We start from the raw sequence: 26,608 nt of genomic DNA on the forward strand, positions 1-26,608 counted from the left end.
TACATATACTTTCAGACTTCCCTAACATTACTAAGTAAAAAAGCAACCCTCATCCAGATATTCATCAAATACTGGCCCTTCTGCAATACCATAAGAGAACACAAGAAAGAGTCAACTTTTCAGGTGAAGGAATCTTATTTCTTTTGTATCATTTCCTGGTAAAGGAATCACATTTATTTTGTATCAGTCAACAATCAGTGACTCCTAGTCACTACCCTCAACGGGCTTGGTGGGGACAGCCAGGGAGGGCATGGAAGGAAGTGGGAGGAGAGGAGATGCAAAGTCAGGGCAAGCTAACTTGGTGATACCAGTTCAATTCACTGATGTGCTCTCTAGACTTGAATATCACTGCTGCAGGTTTCCAGTTTGTAAACATAAATAAACCTATTTGGCTATTTCAAAAGCCTATTGTTTGAAGTGATGTTTGCAATGCTGAAAATGTCAGGATAAGTGTACTATTAAATACCATAAAAGACTCAGTTCTGCAGTGCTCTGTAAGTTCCCATCTTCCATCAGCACAACTGAAGAGCTTCAAAGTTGTTCCATCACATTACAGATCAAGACTCAAAAAGAGTACAATAAGGAGAGCTCCTACATGGAGCTGTACTTCATAGAAAAGAGATCTTTGATATGACAAGAAATCTCGTGGGTTTTACAGATGAAGACAAAGTAAAGTGTATCTTGTTAAAAACTTGCTATCTTTTAAATTAATGAGCCTCAAACACAGAGAGAAAACTCAATGTTAACTGATTAATGCATAGAGTCTCTATCCTTCTCTCTAGTAAACATTTACTGACAATACAGGCAGCAAAGCACTCTCCTAATAAAATGAGTGTCCTTCTTTTGACATCACTGTTTAATTTCAGCCAAGGATTACCACCATTGCTCTTACAAAAAAAGTCATACACATTGATGAGGGTGATTGTAAGGAAAGATTTTCTTGCTATTGACCATGTTTCTGAGCAACTGAAGCTTCTCATTAAAAAAATAGAATAAAATAAAATAAAATAAAATGCAGAACAGTATTTCTAATGCCACTTTTTGTAAGATCAAACTATATTTGGTTATCTCTTCCTGTAATATGATTTAATAAATCTCATTTTCTATCAATTTTTTTAAAGTTGGGAGTTATTGTAACACTAGGACCAAAATTACCTATTGTTATTTTCATGCTGTTTCTTTTAAATTCCACCACAGTCTAGCATTAACAGATGACTTTATCTTAAAATTCACTAAACTGGAAAAAAGCCAAACCCCTAAACAACAAACGAAGTAAAAGCTAAAAAATGTAAGCAATTAAAAATTGTACTGCTGGTTGAATTCACACCCTGCCACAGTTGATATTTGTCTTATATACTGTGCATTCCCTTCCAACCTAACCACATGGAAAAGAATCCACTGTCTGCAATGCTTTAGAACCACCCATGCATTAAGAGAGACTTCTTTTAGTTTTTGAACTATCCTACTATGCACCTACTCCTAGATTTTCCTGTAATAGCTGCCTTTCTGCTCCCCACACCAAGAACTTAGCATTAGTGTGTGTTGAGGGAGTATACCCACAAAAATAAGTTAAATACTACATCCTGAGACAAACAAACTCCACTGCTTGATTGGTAAAGACTGTGTGCTACTTTTACAGTATCTGTCTCTAGGAATTAATGGATAATTACGGAAGAAATTCTATGCAGAAATCTCAGATATGCACACTACTTGGACACACTTTCTCTTACTCTCTGAACTTGTTCAGGGACATGAATCATGCAATCATTAAATGAGTAAGGTATCAGCAGCTATAATTTCCTTCTATGTAAAATATCTCTAAGGACCATCTGTCACTTTCTCAAGGGCAGGTTTTTTTCTTCTCCTTAAACTCAGAAACATTAATTCTTAGTTTCCTCAGAGGTGCAAATGTGTTCTATGACCATTTGCTAACTTAACTTTATAGCCAAACTGGCATAATAAAAAATATAGGAAAAAAGACTCTGTGGCCATCACTAGTTACTTTGTAGCTTAGAGACTTTCAGCAGGCCAAGGAGAATCTCAAAATGTCCCAAGAGCAATGCAGTGCTTGCATTTGTCTCTTCTGAGAGAGCTACTGTACCCACCAGCCTCAAGCCCTTCTTAGAAAATGCAATTTTTTCTATAAGTATCGATATGTAATGAAATAATAATGAGCATATTATTCAATGACAATAATTAACCTAATTTAAAATCAGAATATATTTTATTAGCTCTTACAAAAGTAATAAAACTTTGAAATGTTGTCAAAAATATAACTTATGAATAATAGTGCTCTAATCTGCAAAAACTGAAAACAAACTGAAAACCAAACCGTACTTTCCTCTTTGTCCAGCAGCTCTAATAACACCATCATGGTTTAAGCACATTCACATTCTCTGCTGCAATACTGTTTGTACTTGTACACAGAGGCATGTGATTTCTCTAGATCACAGTATGATCTGAAATACCATCCCTTAAGTAAAAAAACCCAAGCAAGCCTCTTGATCCTCTTCTTCTTTCTCTTCTACTACACATATGTGTATTCTGACTATTGAAGCACTAATGATTAAAGGCATGAAAACAGCAGAAACATATTAATATTCCCTTACTAGAAAATTAGGTACAAAATGTGTCACTCCAACATTGCAAATTCAGTCCCAACAAAACTGAGAATGACATCATATATTCCACAGGCCTGGCAAAAAGCAGTTGCACTGAAATTACTTGAGTCAAATCCAGAAAATCTGGATAAGTAAAGCTGCCTTTTATTTTCAGAAATCTGGCTAAGACCACTAGTCACAGTCACTGGCATGCAGGAAGAGAGACATCTCTCATCAATATGGAAAGCATCTCCCAGCTGCAATTTAGGTAAGAATTTACCCAACCAATCTGCTGATAAATTCATATTACAACATACTCTATGTAGCTTCTCCAAAGACAATATAATACAGGCAAAGATTGTGATTAAAATCTGTGATTAAATCAGCTGTCAGTACCTCAGTTATGATTTGATGGATTAATTCTGCCGGATTCTGCAACACTGGAAGGTACTGAAGTTTGCAGTGAATAGTAACTACTGCTGAAAAGGATGAGTAGCAAGTATGAATACAGTCCTGGAATCAACTAGCAATTACTGACATTGCATCCTGAAGTCAGTTAAAAGGCAGTGATGTTTGCAGAATATGGAAGGCACCAAAACCAGGATGAGGTCCTGGAACACCATCAGTTCCTCAAGGGCTGATGAGAACACTACCCTCTCTATAGAAGAGTCATTCGTGATGCCTAAGTGGCCCAAAGCCAAAACCAAAGAAGTTACATGTTTGCTTCACTTTAACCTAGCTTTTTTAAATAAGTCATTACAGAAAAAAAGGGCAGATTCAGTACTTCACCTAGGAGGTGAGGATTCTCAGCAAAATGGACTTCAAATAATTTAGGAGCGAGAATTTTCATCTGCATCCAAGATGGTGATAAATGGTCACACTGAGCTTCCAGGTATAAGAATGCCTACACAGTGGGGTATCTGTTTGTTTCTAAGACCAAGTACTAATCTGAAATACATTCTTGTCTAGTACAACAGACACCCTTTGCTTATGGATTAGAGAGTGAAAGTTCACTGTCAGTCAAACAGAAAACTAAGAGCTTAGCAAATGAGAAACATTATATTACAAATTATTCAGGTGGCTAGATAAAAGCAGCACATCAAGATCTAAAGGAAAGAGAAACAGTCTTTCAAGGAAAACAAAAAAAAAGACAACTTTTGGAGCCTCCAAAGTAGCCAAAAGCAATGCACAATTACCACTGAACAGATGAACCAAAAGGTTACTCAATGACACTGAAAAGGAAAGTAGATACAGAGGCAACACAAAAGAGAAGGGTCTGCAGAACAATCATTAAAGAAGACAGCTTGGACAGTGCTTATGGGTCTAACAGATAATGAAGATTAAAGGGAGCCCACTGCCAAAACAGCCATTGTTAGAACAAAAAAGGACATGCAGGATCCAGATGTAAATCTCTATTCTTGTGAGATTTGATCCACTAGGAGTGGCAGCTCTGAAGATGAATGTGTGATGAACTGTCCAGGTTTTTAGAGAATATTTTCAATGAACTAAAGGGTACTAGGCAGAATAGTACAGCCACTGCAATTCTGTCTGAAAGCACCTTGGACAAGGCCATGAACACAGAGCAAAGAGGAGACTGGCACAACAGATATATTTCGAAGTACAAAGTCTGATGCAAAGTTGGGATACCATCCCAGATGGGCCCTTGGAGTTTTTTTCTGCTCTTTTCTAAGTCTGTGCTTAAAATCTTGATAAACAGAACACTTCCCTAATGTATAGTTTTTCACTCAAATAAAACAAAGGCAGAAAATGACCATCTAGCTAGTTATATGGCCTCTGAAGACTGGATAGAATTGCAAGCAGGCTTAGAATGAAGTTTAAGTATTTTGTTGGTTTTGTAGGGCAGTTCTTGCCTTTTTTTTTTAAACTCACTGTATTTTGATTGAAAAGGGAACCAGAAATATGGAAACAGCTAGTAAGTAAAAGAAAAGCAGATTTTCTAAAGGGTGGACTGTGGAAGTCAAAGGAAAAATCAGATTCAGCAAGATAAATGAGAGAAAATATGTGGCACATCATGAATGCCCACCTGCTATAAACCCATCAGGCCTCTTCAAAGTTTAGACACACACACACACCTTGCACATAAATACGAGCATGGACATCAGACATAAAATTTCAACTGCCTTTTCAGTGGTTAGATCCATTTCAGAATCACAATATGTTTAGCTCCTTATATATTACTGAATATTAGATAACATTTGTTCTGACATACAACCACCAATATCCCTCCCTTTAACTAAAATCGGTCAGCAGTATTTGATCATGTATCAGGTATGGCCCCAGACAACTAGAAAACATTTCTAGCTGTGGAATGTATCTAGCAGACAAGTGGAAGTAAAGGAACAAAGAGAATAAGCATAATGGGTCCCAACCCATCCTTAGGATTTCCTGCCCCATATTAGTTGCAAATTAAATACCAGCTTTCTAGCTCATGAGGCAAAAGAAAATAACAAGTAGTATTTAACTGAATTTAGCTTTCTTTTCCAAGACTTTTAATAAAATGCTCCAAAAATAAGTACTATATAGCTTTATATCTATTTTTGTACCTACTTAGAATTTCTCTTTAATTTTTAACTCCTTCTCTTAAAGGATATTGCATGTTTTCCTTTTAGTTCAAGCACTCTAAACAGGATATGATTTTTGCCATACCACATAAAGAAATCGAGCTTAGGAGGAACCTGATGTTTGAAAGATGTTTCTCTTAACAATTAGAAGGAATCAGTTATATAGAAAAGCATTTTGCAGTTTTTTTATTAGAAAAAAAAAATTGTAAAATTGAAATGTTGTTTGCATTCTATAGTCTTAGATGATACTTTACCTTTCCTGTAGTTTCTCATCAGAGAGCTGCAATTCTTCTTTTAAGTTTTGGTATCTATCTTCCCTCAACAATCTGGTGCCATCATAGAGAGTCAGTTCTCTGTCGTGTATTAATCTGAAAATAAAGAATAAGCTCTATCTTGCCTTTGATTAATTTTTGTAATACATATAACAACTAAGGGTGCTTTTAGAAGCAATCTCAGTTAATGTATGCCTCAGTAAAAACAAAAAATGCTACCAACTCAAGATGCATCCAGTCATGGAGGTAAAATAACATACATAAGTTTTAGCACGTAGTCAGTCAACTTAAGTTTAAAAGCATATGGTAAGAACATGAAAAACAAAATAATCTGTCTTACCAGTGGAGTGTGCATAAATAGCATGAAACTGTTTTTTTGTTATGCTTGTACCAAGTAATATACTTTTATTTCTTGAAATGCTATCTTTCAGCTGGCTTTAATGATTAACATACATACAGACCCAGCTTTTATTTTGTGATATGCCAAGTTGATTAGCTGTAATGTATGCAAATGTGAGAACTAAAAATCAGAAAAGAACACTAAAGAGATGGAAAGGCAAAAAAACAGGCAAGTATAAATCTCTGTTCTGTCCCTCTGCAGATATATATATAATAAAAGAAGAAAGTTATTTTGCTACAGCCTGCTTTTAAAGCTCACTATGTCCTTTGATTTGCAAACGGCAGTATATAATGCTTACTTATGAAATGGCATAAGTATTTGACCTGACAGTCAATAATAAATTATTAATTATAAATAATTATTAACATATAAAATAATTATCATAAATAAATATATATTATTTTAATAATAAACAATAAATAATTATTAACATATTATTTGCGATTACTGCTTTGCAAAGTTTAATTTATTTTTTGTTGAATTATGAAATAATGTTTAGAAAGAGATCTTTGCAATCAATATAAAGTATGTTGTGTGTAACATATTTTATACTATAACATGCTTGTTTAGAAGCAGAATGCACTCAAAGTGTTTCAAATGTTTTCTGACATCTTGTGTTTTAAAACTGTTGCACAAATACTACTAATTTCTAGATTTCATAATCATAGAATAAAATCTAGCTCATTCCAAAATTCAGACTGACACTCTTCATTTACAACAGACTGAAATTTCCTGTATTATTTTAGGCTTACAAAAAATTAAATAATTTCTTCTGCTCCCAAGTAAAAAAAATGAGCACTATATATTCTATGAAACTTCAATGCTCAGCTTGATCTTTACGGTATCCATGAAGTTCCAAAGCCATATTCACCAGCAGGAACTTAAGGTCTCAGTATGCATGCACTCAATACACACATCACATGCACCCAACTTATCCAAGCTCACATCCTGACCTTTGGAGCACAGCTAGAGTGCCTGGGTTAATTCGATGAATGCCATCAAGAAGAACAAGCTTTCCTTCCAGAGCTGCAGTGACAAGCGGCGATGGTCTCCAAGCAGTGTCTCCATTCGGGAGAGTGTACCTTTGCTGTAGCAAATCTCTAGCTGTCATATCCTGGAAGAATCAGTCCATCAGAATATATTTAAGATCTGTTCTCTTAATTTCTGAGTACATGCTTTCTCATTAAAAAAAATGCATTCTGCTCTTCCCAAGAATATAGGCAGATTAGCAGGAAATCTTCAATTACTTTTCCAAAGAGTATTAGAAATACACACACAAATCTACTCACAAAATGTTAAATAGTCTTTGGAAGTTCTAGGCTTGCCAATATCACCTCTTCAAAACAAGAGCTAAAGCTTTTCTCTCCCCTGCCCCTTCAACACAACACAAGTATATGGCAACTTGTACACAGACCTGTGTACAGAAGGGGGCAGCAATTTACACCTGGAGCAAAAAGAATAATTTATTTCATATGGAAGCCGCCTGAAAAAGCAAAGATTTTATCATTAATTTTGAACACAAACCAGCATGACATTCCACCTCTCAGCAGGAAAATGCAGTGTAAGCATCAGAGAATAATGGTAAGAAAGAAGGGTAAGAAAGAAGCCCGTAACAATTTTTATCAAAAGTACATAGCCTATTACAAAATAATGCTCAAGGAATAAAACCAAAGACAAAATATAGCATATCCTTCAGCACACATATTTTAGATGTTCCATTACAACAGGTATGCAATAGAGAAATAAAGATATAATGGTAATTTTGTGACCTGGAAGACTAAATACCTTCCTCAGGCTGTGCTGTGAACACAATCCAAAATCAGATAAAAACATATTTTCTACTGTAATTGTAGCTTTTGCATATGTCTTTTTCACAACTACAAACCTTTTGAACTTTAAAAAATAAAAATAGAATAGATTACGTCATATGGCCTGAATCATTTCCTTTTTCCACATTTCCTTAAAAGCCCTAAAATAACAGGACAAAGCCTGGTTCCTTCAGTGTTTCCACATTTATCTAATTTAAAGTCTCACTTTCAAATCTACAAAACCATACTGTATTTTTATTGTTGAATTTCTATTGTTTTACTGCTGTGTTCACTCTTTTCTATTTTATTAATGTATGAGACATGAAACATTTTTATAGAAGAGAGAGAAAAATGTGGGTTTAGGACTTAAGAACTGTGCACTCAGCAGCAAGTAAATGCTGTAATGAATATTTAATTAACACACCTTTGGATAATTCATCTGTAGAGAAATGAAACAACATACAGTAGGAATTGACTGGGAGCCTGGTATGCTATACAGCATGTCCCTCTCTAATTCCAGCAAGGAGAACCATGCATTAATTTCCTGCAGATAAACTCAGGAGAGTATGTTGTGCAAAATATTTTCTGAAATATAACATGAATATAACATTGTTATTTAAATGGTTGAATGAGATCAAATTAAGGGATGATTAAAAAGGAATACCATTGCTAACACCTGCATGGTTTATGTAATGAACTTATTTTATGGCTAAGTGCCTGCCCAGTGATTTATTGTTTTTATTTATTTACTGTAAACCAATTTTTAATAAACTTTATTCAAATCACTTAACATAGGATATTCAATTAATCTTATAATACTCTAACATTAAAATGGGCTCCCTTTGGAGGGGAGCTAACTGAAATATAAGAATTTATTATTCCTCTCATTTTGGACAAAGCAATGGTAACAATATATTGCCTTGTTAAACAAAGAGCTTATTTTAATTTGTAACAGTCAATATAACTTATCTGTTTTACATTTCATTGTTTATTTTCTAGAGCAGTTTGAATACAGGGGGAAAAAAAAAGTTACCAGGTAGGATAACTTCTGTTGCATTCCCTCTAGCAGCTATACCAACAGAAGCCTCCAACCTAGCCATTTTTCATGGTTTGAAGTACTAATCATGTTCTTGGCAATTATGAGGTGAAGAATCCACGTTTTCCTGCTTTTCATGCCAATTTGGACTCATCATTTGTTAGTATTTTTCAAATAAAAAACTGGAAGGATCTGGTAAAGAAAAATTATGAGGTCAGGCAAAAAAAAAAAAAAAAAAGTCCTAGAAACAAAAACATCACAGTACACAAACACTAGTGATGTCCTTACAAAAGTGTTTTTGCTAGGGAAGAAAAGGAGCAAGTTGCTGGAAAACTGTTATAACATCACTTCAACTGTTTCTTTTTTCCCTTCTTTTTTCCCTTCCTGGGGGAAGAAAATATTTTATTTTAAGCAACTTGGATTAAAACTTCCCTAGCTACATTCCACAAAGCACTAGCTGGCTACTGCTTCTCATTTGCTGTTGCTTAACTGCTTTAAGAGACAACTTAAAAACAAACTTTCCTCATCATGACGGGTTTCCCTTCTCAGCAATTTACCTACATGGAACTGCATATAATGAGAAATCCATATAATGATGTCAGATATCACAGATGAGACAGGAATTGCTCTCTCAGGGAACTGTTAGTATAAGAGATGATCTATGTTCCAAAAGGTTTGCTTTAGGTAAATTTGATTCTCATTTCACAACATAAAAGCTTTTAGAGTCATTTTTCCTGTGAAATCAATATAGGGAGATACACCTTTTCATACTATTCAAGTCCTTAAATCAACTTGCAAAGAACAATGAAGCAAATATTCAAAGTAAAGACTATATATATATACACACATATATAAAAAAAAAGTCCAAGCATTAGTTTCTTCAGTCAGCCTGAGGAGAAATGGTGCTATTGCTTCAGACCAAAGGTAAATGTCCCTCTATTAATTTTTCTGCCTGCAAAAATTATCAGAAAGTACATAAGAACCATAGACCAAAGAAAAGTCTCCTTAATTTCAGAAATGGATTCAGGACAGTATGATGTCTCTCTGAAAAAAAACAACCAGAAGACACTTTTTTGAATGAAAGTAGAAAAAAATACTTAATTTACAGCACTATCAAGTTTTTCATAATCTTCACAGCTGAATTAGTGTATGAATTTAACATTTATTCCATCCTTAAATTATGCTATTACTTTGCTATGCAAAGCCCCTGATAGGTATATATTTTAAGAAAAACAAATGCATTCTGAAATTCTCTTTATAGCTCAGCAACATTCAATACTATTTTTATACACTGCTTTTTGTTAAAACTTTTGAGTTTATGTAACACATTGTACATTGGGAAACATTTATATATATACATATGTGGATCTTACCTAGGCTTGGCTACACAGGAATTTACAGTGAACAAGCAGCTACCCATCATTTATTTGATTTGTTGATACTGTTTTGAGATCACCAAAAGCCTTTCTATAAAACCCCTTTGCCCTCTGAGCCTGATCAAACCCTGGTGAAATCAAAGGAAAGGTTCACTTCAGTGGGAAATACATCAAATCCTTTCCTAGACTTTACTTTTTTTTAATAGGAGCTATAGATCCCTTTCAAAGAAAGATGTTTACTAAATAAATAGTTCCATTGTCAGCTCTGCTCATGTGACTCCAAAAATGAAGCTGACTGCTCATATTCATTAAAGCCATACTAATTAGAAGTAGGAAGTTGAGAAACAGTGGCCATGTTTTCAAGCAAACAATTATTTAATTTTGCTGGTGAATACCAAATATTGCATTGTGTGTAACAACACAAGGATTAAGGCATGCTTGCCCTTAAGCAGGTTTGTCAAGTTGCAGAAGTTATTTTTCTGGGATGATTTAAAGCTATGTTTACAGTGACGAGTACAGAGAGAAGTATGCAGAGTAGCTGGACACACAGCTCTGACTCAGAAATCCTGCACCTGTTTTAATAGGCCACTACACAAAAGACAGTAGGCAGTGTTGGGAATCCAGGTATATTACTATGAACATGACGTAACACTGATGAGGATATGTAGCCCTGGAACCTAAGTCTCCTCACACCTGGCCACGTTAAAATATTAAGAAAAGGGCAGAACTCATCTGCCTGACTCCAGTAATGCAGACAAAGTCTTCACCCGTATCAGCTGAAGCCACACAGGGGGGGAAGGAAAAGCAGCAGAATACTGTCTGGGGAGGTTCTCAACAGTGCAGGAAAACAAACCGTCATCATCAGTATTTCTCTTTTCTATTTTCCTCTCACTTTTTCAACCCATCAACCTCACCACCCATCTGTCAGTGTTTCTTCCCAAATGCCAGTACACTTTCAAATCAGATGCCACTCCCATGTCTTCCTTTGGAGGTCCCCATGCTGGCTGGGAAAAAATTAAAACAGAAAACGGATCGAAGAAAGAGACCAGTATGCTGCATTAAATGTGATGCTAATGTTTTCCTGCAGGATTGCCAATCACTTAGAACTGTAAATCTTTTTATATTTAATAAAATTATTTAATAAAATAATCCTTTAATATAAATCCTTTTATATTTGGTGTATGTTGACTCATAAGGTCATAGGAGACCCTTGACTATGTATTTTATTTCAGCGCTTTCATTCTTCATGGGTATGGAGAAAACCTTACACATATTATCTCTGTGTGAAGAGCTAGAAAATCAATTATTTATACTTGTAAATCTTGGAATTTTTCAGATTATGCCATGAGGTTAGAGTGTACTACAACCTAAGATAGACAATTCTTTCCAAACAAGTACTGAGTGACTACTGGCTTTGACATCGCTCTTAAGCTTGACAAAGCTTGGGACTTGCAAAAACACCCAACATCTTTAATGCTATGAGACAGTCTCTGTTTGAGATCATATTTAAAGCATGATCATCAGCAGCTAGTTTCCTTACCTGATACAGCATTATAGGCTCTATGCTGTATCCCAATATATCAGCAAACTCCTTCGCAATAACTGTTTTGCCACAGCCCTAAAAAGTTAAAAAATATTAATTAGATTGCATTCTAAAGATCACGGGGAAGAACGGAGACTAGAAATTTAAATTCTTACTTTTCCTCCAATTAAACACATATCTTTAACCATATGGGATTGCATCATTTCTGCCAACAGTTGATTATGGCTGGAAGTCCTTATGAAAGTATCTGATCGAGAATGATTTTTTAACATTCCAGTTCCAGCTGGAACCTATAAGAACAAAAAAGTAAATCAAAATGCTAAATAAGCTATACTGTGATAATACTAAGCTTTGTGCGAACTAGGTTATGCTTGCCAAAACTACTGTAATATTTTGATGATAATTGTCATCCATCAAACTTGAAACTGTCAACTGTCACAAAATTAAAGCACCTAATTTGTAATAGACAAACTCCTTCACCCGCTCTTCATGAAAAAAAATTAACAAGATGCGAATCAATACAATTACAGCATTGGGGAATGCAAAGAACTTCATGAACATTTCTGTTCATGAAAGAGACAAATAAAAAGTCACCAATATTCACTGCTCATCAGAGAAACATGGAAGAGATAGAGCAATTGGTATTGTGAAAATCTGAAGGAACTACTTTGACTCAAACTTTGAAGAGTTTCAATTGTTCACCATGTTAAGGCACTTGCTCTACATTTCCACTTCCTGCTGTAGTCTGGAAACTGTTTCATCTACAAACTTCTTATGCCCTCCTGTTCAGAAAGCATAAGAGAGACATTCCACAGAAGTACTTTCAGAATCTATTTCCTATATGTCAAATGAAAATAAAAATCTTTGCTTCAGAAAAGAATTTAATGAAGTTCCTACAGACTCAAGTCTTCCTGAAAAATTCCCATTTGCTGTTATTCCCTGTCATTCCGATTGGGAACGGCTGAAAAGAACGACACAGACTCTCAGGGAGTCAGAACAAGAGGATCCTTTAGTTTATTGCTAGCAGGCCTGCTTTATAGACAGATACGTGGAAAGTACAGAAAGGAAACTCTTATTGGTTAGTAAACTGCTACATTACCATCATTGGTCAGTGGGGTCACCACCCCCCTGACTTTCTCCTGCAAGGAAAACAAGGAACACATAACAACACCTGCAAGGTTGTTTTGTATTCCTGAGGATTGTTTTAATTCTTTCCCAGACTACTTTCTCAGGCCCAGCCTGAGAAGCTGTACGGCCTGTAATATGTACAGGCACTGTCAGAATTTAGCATCCATAATTCCCCTCTTCATTTTGTCATGGTACAAACTCTCTAAGGATATTCCTCACCAATATTTTAATCTCTTGACTCCCACTAATTCACCTTCTTTACAGACTCTCTAGACTATCCAAATTCAACATCAACTTCAAATTCTCAGATCAGCATCTGTTTCCTGAGTAAGAACTTATTTCACCACCTAGCAGGTCATAAACTTCACTTGGAGAAACTCAAACTAATCATATTTGATGAGATTACTTTGTTCCATTTTCCCAACATCCTGTGTAGGAACATTAACAAGCACTCATTAGATTTTATTTGAAGTGTAAACAAAGACAGACTATTTTTTTACAAAAAGGGAAAGCAGCATTAAGAGCATCATAAGTACTCTCTGCTATTCCAATCCAATAAAACAGAAAAGAGAAATTGAAAGGCTTTTTTTATATCCAAACTGTAATAAATCATATGGAGGAAACTATGAGTTTATCTATAAATAAAATCATGTGTATCCATACACTAATATTCCAGTACATAAATGCATCACCAATAAATACCATGTGCTATTCTACAAAAAAAAATAAAATTCAATGCAAATGGCTTTTAGTACCAAGTCTGTCAAATACTTGAAGAGATGAAAACAAGTTAGTGATTTTTAAAAAGATATTATAGTTCGATGAATATAAAAATTCATACCTGGAATGTCACTTCTTTTTCACCAATTTGGACAGTTACATCAGCCTTGAGGGGTTTGTTTCCATGTACACTTTCTACTCTAGTAATCTTCCTGGGAAACAAGTGTTTTTCTGAATCTTGAAGCTCAAAGCGCTGTAAAATTCATGGGTGACGGAATTAATCATTAAATACAACTTTCTGGTTGTCAAAACTGTCCCTTCTAAAATAATGCCGGAAGCATGCTCATGATCAATTGCATGTGAATTCCTAAATCCATTTACTTCAACTTTTTACTCCAGATACCTGTGTACATATCTTACATTTAAAACCAAAGCAGAGAGACTGTACACCAACTACTTATTCAGACTGTAGTGACAGATGTAAAGTGAAAATGTCACATGGTGACTTTGCCAAGTCTTAGCCTGGCAGTCCAAAATAACACAAGAAATGAACCATAACCTTTAGCACATGAAAAAATAGATCACCTATCTCTGCAGCTCATTATAACCAATTGTAGATTAAAACATCTAATTACCAATAAAAATAACCAGCAAACATGGCATTTACTTAGTTTCCTAGCTCCCTCATAGAATGAAAATTGAGGACAACCTGTACAAATTAAGCCTACAGCATATTCTGGTTATATCAAGGACATAAACCAGGACATATCTTTTCTCAATCCTCCTTTGAGCATTATAATCTTAATTTTTGCTATACATAGAAAACACAAAAACCATTCAAAAAATGTTTGTTAAGGAGAGTAATAGTGGGGACTTTATGCACAAAAAAAGTTAACTGGAACCACTGAATTCATAGAGCCATTTTATTTAGCAGAATGAAATTTGAGTAAGCAAGAGAAAACTCAGATTTCTGTCCAACTCAGATTTCTTAAGAGTTTCTTAAGAGTTTTTTAAAGAGAAGTCATTAATATAAAATCACTCTTAAAAGGCATATAGTATTGTTACTACTAGGATTCATAGCACTGCCTATTAAAGTTTATAAACAAAACTGAGATGGATTTTTACAAAAGCGTTTGCTCTTCATCACTTTGTAAATTTCTATTCTGGAGCAAAAGTCCACAAAAATACTGTGTTTAAACACATATTTAAGATAAATGTGCTCTAGTAAAGGGCTATAACAAATTACATTTTTATTATAACACCCAAGTCTATTTCAGATACCATTAAATTCTTAAACAACAAGAGAGGACAGGAATGCCACTGAGTACTATCTCCAAGTATGATTCCAAGAAACACTCCAACTATAATTCTGTGAAAGCAACTAACAAATCTTCCCACTCTTATATTCATTAATAAATTCCAATATTCTTACTAAGTTAATGGCATTTTCCACAGAGTCAAGGGTGCTTATATACAAAATTGCCAACTGTTTGTACACTAAATCCAACAAGAGAAAATAACAGAGTGAGCAGGATTACCTGCACCAGCAGATGCTGGATACTGGGTAACAAGGAATTAGAGACAGTAACAGCAGAACTTGTACACAAAGGTCTTGGGAGTTTAAAATTTCTAAGGTGTTTTTCTGATTGGTTGGGTATTTTTTTGTTTTGGTGGGGCTTTCTTTGTTGTTCTTTGTTGTTGTTGAGGGTTCTGTAGCATTTTAGACATTAAGTCAGGACAGTGAAAGAGGAATGTCTATGCACAAATTGTTACTGAATTTACACAACTTAAATTCATCCAACTGAAAACTTATCACATGTATCACATAGATATTGCTGAACTGAATACTGTAGTTTAAACAACCTCACACCTCTAGTAAATACCACACTTACAACTGAGCAGGAGCAGCAAACAAAACTGTCTGTGGCTTTCAGACCAAGCCAGGTCTCTGACACAGTTCTTCATTTAGAATTATGATAGGCAGAAATGGAATCAGAATGGCATAAAATGGATGTACAACCCACTAAAAACTTCTGCTGAGCCAGAAAAAACTTCCTCTATAAAATGTTCAAGCTGATAGCTCCAAAGGAAAAAAATATTTGTGCTCTGAGAGTACAACCACCGAGCACATTCAGTACAGTGGGTGTTTCCCACGCTGAAAAAAAGGCACGCAAAAAGCATTAGAGAATTAGAAGAATAAACCCAAAACAGCCAATGAATCTGGAGTAAAATACTAAAAGTTTATGGGACAATGAAGAAATAAGTATAGAAAATGTGGATTCTCTTTTTTGCCACCATGCTTGGCCTAAATGAAGCCAATCAGTTTTATAAGAGCCTCTCAGCTGTGCACAGGAAACTCCAGTGCTGTAGGAAACACATCATACATGCTCAAGCTTATTGTTTCACAATGTTTAACTGGAAGCTGTTTTCCTTGAAACCAGTGATTTCTCCATATCTCAGTCTTGCAGAGAAAAACCTTAAATACTTTTTTAACTTAATTTTTACAATTATATTTCAAATGTTCATCTGTCAGTCAAAATAATTTGTCATGCTAGTATTTCATGAAGGTACAGAATAATTCTGAAAGCTAAAATTCCAACCAACTCATATTTTCCTTCATCAGATCTTCTAAGGTAAGGATCATCTTTAAGAATCAGAATACAAATTGATACAGTTGCCAAGGTGCAGGAACTTCAAATAAGGGTAAATAAAGGCAGATCATCAGGCAAGTTTATTGCGGTACTTCTGTCCTATCTGTTGCAAGCTAGTGAACTAATGAATGCTTCAAACTGTAGCACTTGTGTAAATGCTTTTGTGTGTTAGGCACCTCTAAAGACCACTTATGACGCTGGATTAGTAAGCAATCCTTAAACGTCTTTTTTAATGCTGATTAGTTTGAAAGAAGGTGTTACATTTGTATCAAATTAAAAAAGCTGTTTGAAAGACATCCTTTTTTCTTCAACACTATTCCAGGTGGGGTATCACCAGAGAGGAATGGAGGGGCAGAATCTCCTCTCTCAACCTGCTGGCCAAGCTGTTTTTGATGCAGCCCAGAGTAAAGCTGGCTTTCTGGGCTCAAAGCTCACATTGCTGGGTCATGTCAAGTTTCTCATCCACAAACACTTCCAGGAAACTACCCCTCATTCCCAGGGAAAGTATAAGTCAGTTTGTCACATTATTTCATTACTGAGAATAAGAATTACAAGTAATGATTAGATCCTGGTGTAGCCTCAGTAAGCAAGGTGTGTAAGAAAAGGATTTCTCAAAGTTGAAGGTAACATTGGGAAGACAGTGCTTTAAGAATATGATCTCTTCAGGAAACATGCACAACATCTAACAGCTGCCAAAACTACCTGTTTGGCATAACTACTGCCTATCTCACTTCTCAGCTCCAACAGCTGACTGGAAGGGAAAATATCCTGAAATTAGGCTATCACTTATATTACTACATCCCCATATCTACCTCTGAGTCTGACACCTAAACTTCACATTCCATCCTCTGAAATTTGGGGTTTTTTTCTTTAAATGTTATCTGATGTTAAGTGATTGAACACATGAATTAATCCATCAGTGCCAGCACATTTTCAGTAATTTTTTTTTTCAACTCTTGTTACCACCCAGTTAAGATTAGCCCTTCCTTTTACACAGAAAGAAGTATTCAGTGGCACTTATCACCTGCACACTCTTAGGAGACCCATAGAAAAGAGGAGTCTTGCTGCTGCTAGACTGCTCTCCCTCACCATTCTTACAGAATGCAAAGAATAATCTCTATTAAAATTTATACAGTTTTGGAGCTGCTATTATTATAACATCATTATAAAGAGACATTCTTCAATACAACCAGTTATTTTCTGTGTTTCTTAAGGTTCATTGCTTAACAAGATTTTTAGTATGCAAATAGAATAAAATTCCAAATAAGATTATATGTAGTTGTTGACATAGTAAGTTTGTGAAGGTAGTGATGAGGAAGATTTTTTAAGCATTTGACTGCCTTAACCATACAAGTAACTACTTTCAAATTAATTAACCACTTACTATATAATGAGAACTTTTCTGTAGTCTTTAACTGAGGTCTAAATATTCCGAAGATCCTAGAGGTTTCACCTTTCACTATAATGAAATTAACTAATTAATGTGTGGTTTTTTAAATACTGTTATGAAAGTTCTAAGCATCAGCAACAATGTAGCCATTTAATTTACCTAAGACTTCTGTTTTTATACAGAACAATGAAGTACCATGTCCTGGAGTGATTTAATGATGCTGAACTGTATCCCCATTCTTCTGTTTAGCCCAGAAATAAGTTCTGCACCTTTAAAACCAGATCCAAGAATGAAGGGAGGGAGAAGTGGTGGCGCGCAGTTCGTGTGTGCAGAAGCTGCATTTTCACTCCCCTGCATTCCTCACTCTCTCAGTGTTGTCTACAGCACAGACAAGTGAGAGAGAGCTCTCTGCTTTTACTTAGTTTTTTAGCCAGCTGAGGCAGAGAAGTTCCCTGGACTGTGGCTTTTCTTTTCCTTGGAACTGTTCAGTCCTGCTCTGGACTGAAACAAACACCAGGAGTTCACACCTGTGGCCCACCGGGGCTCAGGATGCGGCATTTTCCAGTTCAAGAGGGACTGACGATAGACTGAGCAAGCTGAACTACACCCCACAGCAAGGACTCTCTCTCTCTCTGAATTTGCCATCTCTTCAGAGCAGTAACAGGTTCCCTTGTTTAGTATTATTCATTTTTCCATGTTTGTGAGTACTTTGCTTGTAAAATAAACAGGTTTTTTCCACTTTTCTCAAAGGAGCTTTACCTTCCAAACCAGATGGGGAAGGGGCTGCTTGAATTTGCTTTCTAGAAAACACCACTACAGAAGTTTCCTCTTAAAATTTGCCCTAAACCAGGACATACCATTAGCCATAATCCATCACTCCCTAGAATTATAATATAAATATATTGTGCAATACTTACTTTTAACATGTCTTTGACTGCAGTCCTGCCTTCCTTTCCAAGGAAAAGATTATAGGGGTAAAGCCGGTCAATAACATGTTGGACAGACATCATAGGAAAGGAATCCTAATTCAAATTTTAAAAAAATTGAAAAAATTATTGGCTCATTCTTCTCATTCTCATTATTGTCACCAGCCATTAACCCAAATATTCTGCACAGCTTTGAACTCAAAATAAGTCTGTATGGGCAATATACAAAAGACCACTACAAGCAATATTTGACTAGATGTGGAAACAGGCATGCACTTCTCAGGTGTAACTCATTATATATATCATTAAATTATATATATAATATAATCAACTGTATTAATTATATTAATGATATAATATATAATTAAATTATATATATATATATATATATAGTAATATAACTCATTATATAATCTAAATGTCCAAAGTAGATTAGAAGAACTATGTCCCAAAAACTATTTTCTTTCCTGTGCATAAATGGAAGCTATGGTGACTGGTTCAGATATCTAAAGACAAATATCACCAAGAGACAAATAACACCACAGGCAAACAATTTTCACAGTACTACTAGAAAAGAAACCATATGACAAGAAATATGTATTTCAATTGTGATCTCCAAATTCACAGCAATTTATAGTATTTAATTTTGTTTCTATTATATTGTACCAATTCTACTTAACAAATCAGTTCATAGAAATTTTTGAACAGTAATTAAAACTATTTTGTTTTTAAAAGAATAACTGAGTATGCTTGCACTTTCTACAGAAAAAAAACCCCAACATTTAATTTTTTTATGATTTCCTTGTTAGATTTAAGTACTAACTGTTTTGTCCATTGCTGCTTGAGCTAGAAAAACATTTAACTATTTTGCTGCAGCAAGAAAGAAAGACTACTGAAGGCACTACTGAAGACACTATGCATAAAGCCTATCCTGGTAGAAAAAAGGCATTTCAAACTCTCTAAGTTAATTAATTAAGTATTGACTGTTTACTTCAAAAATGACTTGCAAATTTTTTAAGGAGTACTTGTGTGTAACACTAGTGGAAAACAGTCACTTGACTGGCACTATCTTTTTAAGCCTTCATCAAAGCAAAAAAACCAACTAAAATAAAATTAACTGATTTTTCAGTTATACACTTGGATTTACATAAGCACACAACAGAAAGAAGAGTTCCTTGGAAATGAAGCCAGAAGACACATATTTTATGAGATGCGTAACTGAATTTATAAGGAGTAACACTACTTATAATTTTCCACCTAAAAAAATAAATAAAATCAGTAGAAATAAACAATTTTTTGCACTATAGTAAACGTACAGCTTTAAGGATCTGGAAGACCTTTATTGCATTTTAAAAGCCCTCCATCTATGTATAAAGACATACTATGTAATTTTTCCACATTATCTCACATTAGTAATAATTACAATGTAATGTATAAAATAAGCCTCTTCCGAACAAGACCCTATAAAAAAATTTCCCTTTTGTCAGGTAGCAGCTCACAAACTAAGAAATTATGTTTTGTGAATGTGTGACTATGACAGAACATAAGAAACTACTCATCACAATACACTCTCCTCACCCTTTTAAGCAGTTAGACACACTAAACTAGAAACAGAGTATGGCACTAACCCAGCATACAAAGGAAAAATGATGTAGCCTGAAATCACTGAGCATAACTAAGAAATCCAAGTGATTAAAACTAATTCTAAAATAAACAGTTCCCATTTAGCTAAAAAAGACACTGTCCTACAATGGTAACATTTCACATCCTCTAATGCAAAATAAAATGCTTCCTTCACTCCATAGTTTAGATAAGAGCTTAGGGCTCATTTTCTTTCTGTTACTCAGAAAGCCGTCTGGCATTCATTTAAAAATAATTTTTCACTTTGTGGCTCAAAGAATAAAAAGTTGCAATTTATTTCAAAATCCAACAATATTTTTTCCCAATGCCCTCCAAATACTACTTCATTTCACTGAACTTGAATTTTATTCACTTTGTAGGACTCCTAATTCAGAAAACTAATTCTGTCTGTAAGTACCCAGCTTACTGAGGGGATTGAGCACCACAGTAACACAAATAATTTATATGCTTTAATGTATATAATCCAATAAAATACGCAGGAAGTGATCTGCTGCTGAGTAGTACCATAGGCAAAATGTCTGCACGTGAAACAACAGAGAACTATCTAGAGTTTCTTCTACATACACCTGCACCTTGGAGAGTGGGTCTGAGAAACTCCTGATATTCTATCCTGCTGGGTTGACCGTACCTTCCTGCATGCAAAAGGGCACCAACCCCTCTCTCTTTATTCATGTCTCATGTCCCTGACTTCCTTCAGGGGGCATTTCCCATGTTGACTTCTTTGACATTTTACCACGTAATCATAAAGTCCAAGGGACAAGAGACTGTTCAGGAAAGCAGAAAGACTGACAGCTTTAGTCCTGACCTACCTGAACTGCCACTGTGAACCCCACAGATGTACAATTCCTATTTCCCTCTGGACTTAGATTGTGCACAGCCTGCATCTTCACATAATCCTCCATTTCCGTTTACTCTAAATTTACCAGTCAGCCCAAAGACCTATTGTAGGCTTCATCTCATACAATTTAACTGCTTCCTATGCCCACATTTGTTTTGGGTCCTTTAAGATGTCAGTGGAGAGCAATAGGTGTCTTTGTAATGCAATCAATCTGATTTACATGTATAACATTAAATCCAAAGCACTTTTAGGTTGTGATTTTTATTTCTCTCCATCTGTTATCTCAGGGCCATCAGATAAACTCTAGATGTCCTGAAGTCAGGTAAGGCAATTTACCAGAGGGAGAAAAAAATAAATTGAGCACTAAGATACACTTAATAACAACACAAATCTTATGTTATACCATACTTTGTTCTTTAGTATTATGCTATATGTTTGGTTAAAATACTATCCAGAGATATCTGAGACTTTTCTCCCCAAACTGTTCTTAGTTTTTTCAGTTTTTTTTAAAAAAAATATTCATGTTAATCTTCTTCTAACAACTATGAATAAACTAGATCTAATTCTAAGAAATTTTAAACCCATACAGTTTCACAGCATGTGTATGCACATACCAAAATCTGAACTGCAGCAGATAAGTTGTCTAAAGGAAAATCTGGAAGTCCCAGTGTAGAAGATTCCTCAGAGCAGAGAGTTGTAGCAAAAGACAGGAGCTGAGAAATTCTGCATATGAAAAAATAATTACAGTTTTATATATGCTATCCATATTTAAAATACTAAAGCATCAAAAGTTAAACATAGTAAAAGATGCTGAAACTACTGCTGAGTGCACACAAGTAAGGTGTGACTGAGGTTCTAAAGAATTAAGGATTCATTATATGAGGGCTGCATACAAAAAGCTGTGCGTGCATATGCCCACACATATTAAAAATTTCTTCACTTCTGGTCTCTGTGCAGTGATAGAGACACAAGAATAGCATGGAATCCTAAAAGGACATAGCTTCTTCATTCATTAATTTTATTTCTTTTTTTAATTATGAAAAATTACCTCTCTGGGGATATGTTTGATCCAAGTGAATATAACAGCTGAAGATGGTCCTGGAAATAGAACATAAAATCACAGAGTAAATTAATTTTGGCATTATACTGTGGGTCACAGGTCATGATATGAAGAATTTTCTGTCTTTCCCACTAATTCAGACATGAGGATTCTATTCGCTCCTTGACACAGAATTAATTTTATTTAAGGATAACAAAAAAGATCCAATTCTTTCTTTTACGGCTGTGTTACAGAAGTTACTTTTCTGCTGCAGCATTCCATGGCAACTCTAAGACTGCGTGTCAGGAATTTATTATGCAATATGGAAATATAAAAAATGCACTTTAAGATAAATTTATTACCCAACAATTCTTTTCAAAGGTGAGGTAAGTAAAACATAACATCAGAATCTGTATCTCTACTCAATACAAATGATCCAGTCTTCTGCTACCACACTCACCTTAAAGGGCAGATGATAAACATCTCTCGCTTGAAACCGAGAGCGAAGGGGTGGATCCAAAGGGTTACCAGAGTATTTAGGTACTGGCAGGCCCAAGGCTATCACTCGAAAATCTTCACTAACCCGAACAATCTTCCATGTGTCTAACTCTGATTTTGTATGCTCCTAAATAAATTAAAACAAAGCAACAGGAAGAAAAAAAACCACATTGCGTCGTTAAAAACTTAATAATGACTAAGCTCCAAGTCAACTAAAAGCCCCAGTCCTTCAGCCTAAATGTGGTAATGTTCTCAAATGTTCTTGTCCTTCATGCAGAGTGACTAGGAAGACTTGAACTGGTCAAATATGTGGATGATAAAAACAAGTTTTTCCAAAATGAACATAGAAAAAAATATTAATTTTTCCATAAAAAGTATTAATTAATTTCAGACCTGTACCATTCTGACCAAAAATCCTAGAAATTATGGTGCCTGCTGTGATGTTACATTGCATTACATCTTGTGAAAACATACAAATACAACACTCCTTTTACAAGGGACAGAAAATAAACTGACCACAAAATACATTTTATTCTAAAGCATTTGAATTGTGTTACAATGAACAAGGTTTTTTCTTTCTTTTTTTTCACCTCTCTTTTAAGTGTAAAGGCAGCTAAAATCTCCATTTTAGAAGCTCCACAAATTATTCTTTATTATATAAAACAATACAGAACTAGTCTCCTTTGTGAGGACATTAATTGTTGTACTATGTCAAGCAAAGGATTCTTTGCAGACAAAAATGCTCTCTATCCACATCACAGTTAAGTCCTCCCTGAGACTATGGATGAATACATTTCCTTCAGACTTAATGGTCAGTAATTATTCACACAGGAGAAGCGAAATTGAACATTAGTTTATATAATACAATAGTCCCCAAACAACAAAACAACAATATTAGATTTAGTACTGTAGCAAGAGATTTATCTGATTTATATACTATTATCAGTGTGCCTGAGGCAATCATTTTGAAATGTTTAATCATTAAAAAAGTGTTTAAAAGGAAGAGAGATGTTTTACAATCAAATCTAAGTTTGAACTCTCATTTTCATTCTTTAAATACAACTGTATTTTAAAAGTTTTTTAAATCTAAAAATAATAATGCTTCTAGTAACTGCATCTACTAATTAAATAGTACAAAAATTTTTTTAAAAGGCATGGATCAGCAAAATTTTAACCACAGATGAAAGGCATAAGAAATAATGATATATTTTCAGAAATTCACTATGGTACTTAAGCACAGCAGGCAACTTTATACAATTGAGATCAGTGACTGAAGGCTTATTGCAAATTTCCTTGCTGTGCCACATGGGTTTGAATCATACACCTTACCACAGGTGTGACAAACAGAAACATGAGCAAGCAGGTGAAGAAGCAGGTGTCAGACTGATAGGTATGTGACTGTAAGCTACAGTAAATGGAACTAAGATGCAAAGTACTACTGAAACTATCCAAAAAAAGCCAGAAGGGTATCCAGCCAAGCAGTGGGACTCAAAGCCCAAAGAAATTAAAATGGTTTAAAGCAGTAATGACAGCAGAAACTGAAATCCCATTTCCTATCAAAGGAAAAGCCTCTAACCATTTTCTATAGTTTAGATTTTGCTGTTCATGTATACTTCTGTAAATTAGAGGTGAAACAGCACCAATATAGTGACTGAACATACAGTTACTCATCTTGAACTCACTCTTTTGGTATCCTAATATTTTAAAAGCTTAGCAACAAAGCTACTGCCATGTGAAGCATTATCTGAACTTCATGGCAACAATTTCAACTTTAATATCTTTTCACAAGGACATTTTAGTTATTCTCACATAGTGGCTTTCACATTTTAGAAACAAACAGGCTTCATATAAGGTTAACACGGGCTACTCTTTTTCATACGTAGACAACACAGAAAAGAAAAGGCTGAAACCTTGGTGAGATTTCCCCCATTTGACTCTTTCCTTCACAATATTCCCGCACTACCAAGAAGAGGAGGGGATAAAAAAAAAAAAAAGAAAGAAATTTCAAATAGCGTTTCCATACCTGCAAAAGTTTGTCATAACGATCTGCAGACATGAGAAAGCGACCATCTTCAAGCTGCATTTCCCTGTTCTCCAGCAAATTGTTCAAAACTGGCAGGACATTCCGCTCAGCCTTCTCCAAGCCTTCCAGAACAAGGATTCTGCCTTCAGTAGCTGCACGAACTGCACACTTTTTTGAAAAAATAAAGCCCCACAACATTTTAATAGAAATAAACGTTGTATAATTAATTCAATCCTGTTGAAAAAGAACCTCCAAGTTCTGCCAAGAACTTTCCCAAAACAACATTTACTTCTGTGAGAATCAACATGACATATCAGTAGTGATCAGGAAGCCTGACAGCTGACAACCTAAACAGTGCTACACATTCATGAGCTGGAGTTTTACTGCCTAACTGTTACAGGGACTGACAGAAATAAGTTCCAGTATTTTATACCAACAGAATAAGATACAAAACCTTGCTGAATTTTCAACTAAACACAGTATATATAAATATATGTGGCATCCTTTCTTTTTGATGTCACATAGTATTTTGCATTTTCAGGTATTTCAACACCACCAAACAATTTTGGGATAGCATTTTTAACAGAGAACATACAATCAAGGGGGTTTTACCTATTTAAGATTATATTAAGATGTTTAGAAAAAAGTCCAATATTTCTTTATATTTTTCTGAATATACACCAGCATAACTCATCCTTAGTACATGTCTTTAGTTACACTAAATGTAAGAATGTAGAATGTTAAGTCTGTAGAAATCAAACAGGGAGGAGGAAAGCAAAATAGTGCCACAAATAATCAGATTTTTAAGAGAGTGATAAAATTAAAAGAATTAATTCAATTTAAAAATATATTCCCTGACTGAATATGGTGTACAAAACCGGAATAAAAATACAGCCATTAACTTGTTAATCCTTTGGAGACTTGCAGTTAGAAAATGGTTCCTTTTCTACTTTACTGGTTGTTTATATATGGTTGCTTCTTAACGTGGAGCCAAAAGGTAAAATTCACCCCTGGTGCTGATGGTTTTTTCCAACTTTATTACAATGACATTAACTCAGGTGCATTAAGTAGACTTGATTCATAATTACTGCCCAGTAAAAGACTCTGAAATACAATGCATTTTTGTCTTCCAATTTGCAGAGGTTTAAGCTGATAATAATGTAGCAGGTTTGGGCACAGGCAACAGTTAGAGGCACCAAAGTCTTTTTTTGCATTCCTATAATTTGAACACAATTTTAGACACAAGCACAGTTGCAAAGTGAGAACAAATGAAATCTTTTCCCAGCATGTTTCCTATAAACTCCTACAGAAGAACCTGACATATAATGCTAGATGGAAATCTCTGATGAATACAATAGATGCCAAAAAAATAGGTCAGAGAGAAAGAAGGAAGATATGAGAATAATGAAGAAGCACCAGAATAGAAAAATAGCACACCAAAAAATTACATATAAAAGATGTATAAAAGACATGCATACAGATAAAGTAGAAACAAAGATGAGTTTTGCACAACAGATTAACTGCTGCATGGGTTTAGAGCATACAACTAACTCAGATAGCTATCTGAGGAGACACAGAAGACACTTGCCCTGGTTTTGGAGAGGGGTCAGAGCTCAGTACCACATGGCATGGCCAGGCTGCTGTTCCATATCACACAGCTCATCACGGGGCATGGCTTCAGGGGAAGTAAAAGGTGAGCACATATCATGAGTGGGACACTGTCTCCACTCTCTCTCCCTGGGTGTGGTTGCCAGGACCAGCCCTGTGGACCCTGCCCTCCCTCGCACCTGCCCATCCCTTCCCATCCCTCAGGAGAGCACAGCTCTGGGTGATGAAAGCAGCTGAGCCCAGTGGAGCCTGGAAAAGCAGTCTGGAAGTGGAGCTGCCACAGAGTCAAACCTCAGCAGAGCCAGTGCGGCACGGTGCCAGTGTGGGAAGTGGCAAAACCAGGATGAGAGGAGCTCAGCCCAAACCAAGCCCCAGAGGCATGGACTGGTCAAAAGCAGCAGTGCCACATGGAACAGAGTCCAGCAGAGCTGTCAAGAAACAGGTGGCATGGTGCAATGTGACCTAGTTCTCAAGGGGACGTCCATCATTGCTTTTCACTGTCTCAGAGCTAGGGATGGGAAGCACTGAC

At 35.3% G+C, this 26,608-nt stretch overlaps 1 protein-coding gene across 1 annotated transcript in view; it reads right to left on the bottom strand.

Annotated features, from left to right (window-relative positions):
• VWA8 (von Willebrand factor A domain containing 8) overlaps nucleotides 1-26,608 on the bottom strand; it is a 179,625-nt gene that overhangs the window by 118,737 nt on the left and 34,280 nt on the right. The window contains exons 5-14 of the mRNA XM_015633778.3: nucleotides 24,472-24,639; nucleotides 22,411-22,575; nucleotides 21,960-22,009; nucleotides 21,526-21,634; nucleotides 18,424-18,528; nucleotides 13,587-13,718; nucleotides 11,773-11,907; nucleotides 11,615-11,692; nucleotides 6,808-6,968; nucleotides 5,437-5,550 (exon numbers count right to left, since the gene is read on the bottom strand). Of these exons, the coding sequence (XP_015489264.1) occupies nucleotides 5,437-5,550; nucleotides 6,808-6,968; nucleotides 11,615-11,692; nucleotides 11,773-11,907; nucleotides 13,587-13,718; nucleotides 18,424-18,528; nucleotides 21,526-21,634; nucleotides 21,960-22,009; nucleotides 22,411-22,575; nucleotides 24,472-24,639 (1,217 nt within the window). The remainder of the gene's footprint in view (nucleotides 1-5,436; nucleotides 5,551-6,807; nucleotides 6,969-11,614; nucleotides 11,693-11,772; nucleotides 11,908-13,586; nucleotides 13,719-18,423; nucleotides 18,529-21,525; nucleotides 21,635-21,959; nucleotides 22,010-22,410; nucleotides 22,576-24,471; nucleotides 24,640-26,608) is intronic.

The sequence above is a fragment of the Parus major genome, chromosome 1 (genome assembly GCF_001522545.3).
Source record: "Parus major isolate Abel chromosome 1, Parus_major1.1, whole genome shotgun sequence".
NCBI lineage: Eukaryota > Metazoa > Chordata > Aves > Passeriformes > Paridae > Parus > Parus major.